Source organism: Mesocricetus auratus, unplaced genomic scaffold (assembly GCF_017639785.1).
Source record: "Mesocricetus auratus isolate SY011 unplaced genomic scaffold, BCM_Maur_2.0 Super-Scaffold_6730, whole genome shotgun sequence".
Classification (NCBI taxonomy): Eukaryota; Metazoa; Chordata; class Mammalia; order Rodentia; family Cricetidae; genus Mesocricetus; species Mesocricetus auratus.
Genome location: NW_024429184.1, coordinates 7,256,627 through 7,258,080, shown reverse-complemented (window position 1 = coordinate 7,258,080; position 1,454 = coordinate 7,256,627). Strand labels below are relative to the sequence as shown.

General features: G+C 40.9%; 1 protein-coding gene across 1 annotated transcript; it reads left to right on the top strand.

The window, feature by feature from the left end:
* Positions 1-233: 233 nt before the first annotated feature.
* LOC101836724 (olfactory receptor 13F1-like) lies at positions 234-1,193 on the top strand. Its single transcript, XM_005076479.1, has one exon. The coding sequence runs from the start codon at positions 234-236 to the stop codon at positions 1,191-1,193; it is 960 nt and encodes a 319-aa protein (XP_005076536.1).
* Positions 1,194-1,454: the final 261 nt, after the last annotated feature.

Sequence of the window (1,454 nt, the reverse complement as noted above, 5' to 3'; positions counted from 1 at the left end):
AGCAGGATCACCATTTATCTATTGACTTCATGACAAAATTATATGAATGACAAAGTATTTCAACATGCACTGCTACAATAATATGCTCATGTAGAGAATCCCTTAAGTGCAAAGTACTTATTCATATAAAGGAAAACTGAGACCATTTGATAAGTGTGCATGTGTGTGTGTGTGTGTGTGTGTGTGTGTGTGATGCAGTCCACTAATACATAATTACCTGAAAATAATATGAAATGATTCAGACAAACTGGACCTCTGTCACAGTGTTCATCTTCCTGGGATTTTCCCATTACCCCAAAGTTGAAGTCATCATATTCGTGCTGTGTCTGCTGATGTACCTGATCACCTTGCTGGGCAATACTGTTCTGATCTCCATCACCATCCTGGATTCTCATCTACACACTCCCATGTACTTTTTCCTCAGCAACCTCTCGTTTCTGGACATCTGGTATACCTCTTCTGCTCTCACTCCTATGCTGGCAAACTTTGTATTGGGGAAAAACACCATCTCCTTCTCAGGATGTGTTTCTCAGATGTACTTCTCTCTTGCCATGGGCTCCACTGAATGTGTCCTCCTGTCCATGATGGCCTATGACAGGTATGTGGCGATCTGCAATCCCCTAAGATATTCCATCATTATGAACAGGAGAGTTTGTGTGCAGCTTGCAGGCAGTTCCTGGCTGACAGGCTGCCTCACTGCATGGGTAGAAACTGGACCTTTGCTTCAGCTGTCTCTCTGTGGTAACAGAGTCATCAATCATTTCATGTGTGAAATTCTGGCTCTCTTGAAAATGGCTTGTGTGGACACTTCCATGGTACAACTAATCATGTTTGTGATCAGCATCCTTCTTCTCCCATTGCCAATGCTGCTCATTTGTGTCTCCTATGCATTCATCCTCTCCAGCATCTTGAGGATCAGCTCAGTGGACGGCAGAAGCAAAACCTTTTCAACATGTGCAGCTCACTTGACTGTGGTGGTTCTCTTCTATGGAACGGCTCTCTCCATGTACCTGAAGCCCTCAGCTGTAAATTCGCAGGAAATAGATAAATTTATGGTCTTGATATATGCTGGAGTAACACCAATGCTGAATCCTATTATCTATAGTTTACGGAACAAAGAAGTAAAAATGGCTGTGAAAAAATTGCTGATGAGAAATGCCTTTAGTGCTATGTTGACTTCTATTCCTAAATAATATTGGAAAAGGCATACTCATCTAGGTAAATCTTTAACTTTATTGGAAAAAACTGCATGATAATATGAGCCAAAGCTCTGGAAAACACTAATTTTCATTAGGAACTCAGCATTATATCCTATACCAGTGATTCTCAACCTTTCTCATGCTTCAACACTTTAATACAGTTCCTCCTGTTGTGGTGACCCCAACCATAAAATTGTTTTCATTGCTACTTTGTAACTGTACTTTGCTACTGCTATGAGTCATATTGTAAACATC

What these genes read in the sequence shown, in the direction of transcription:
- LOC101836724 (XM_005076479.1), top strand. Translation starts at nt 234, where the DNA reads ATGATTCAGACAAACTGGACCTCTGTCACAGTGTTCATCTTCCTGGGA.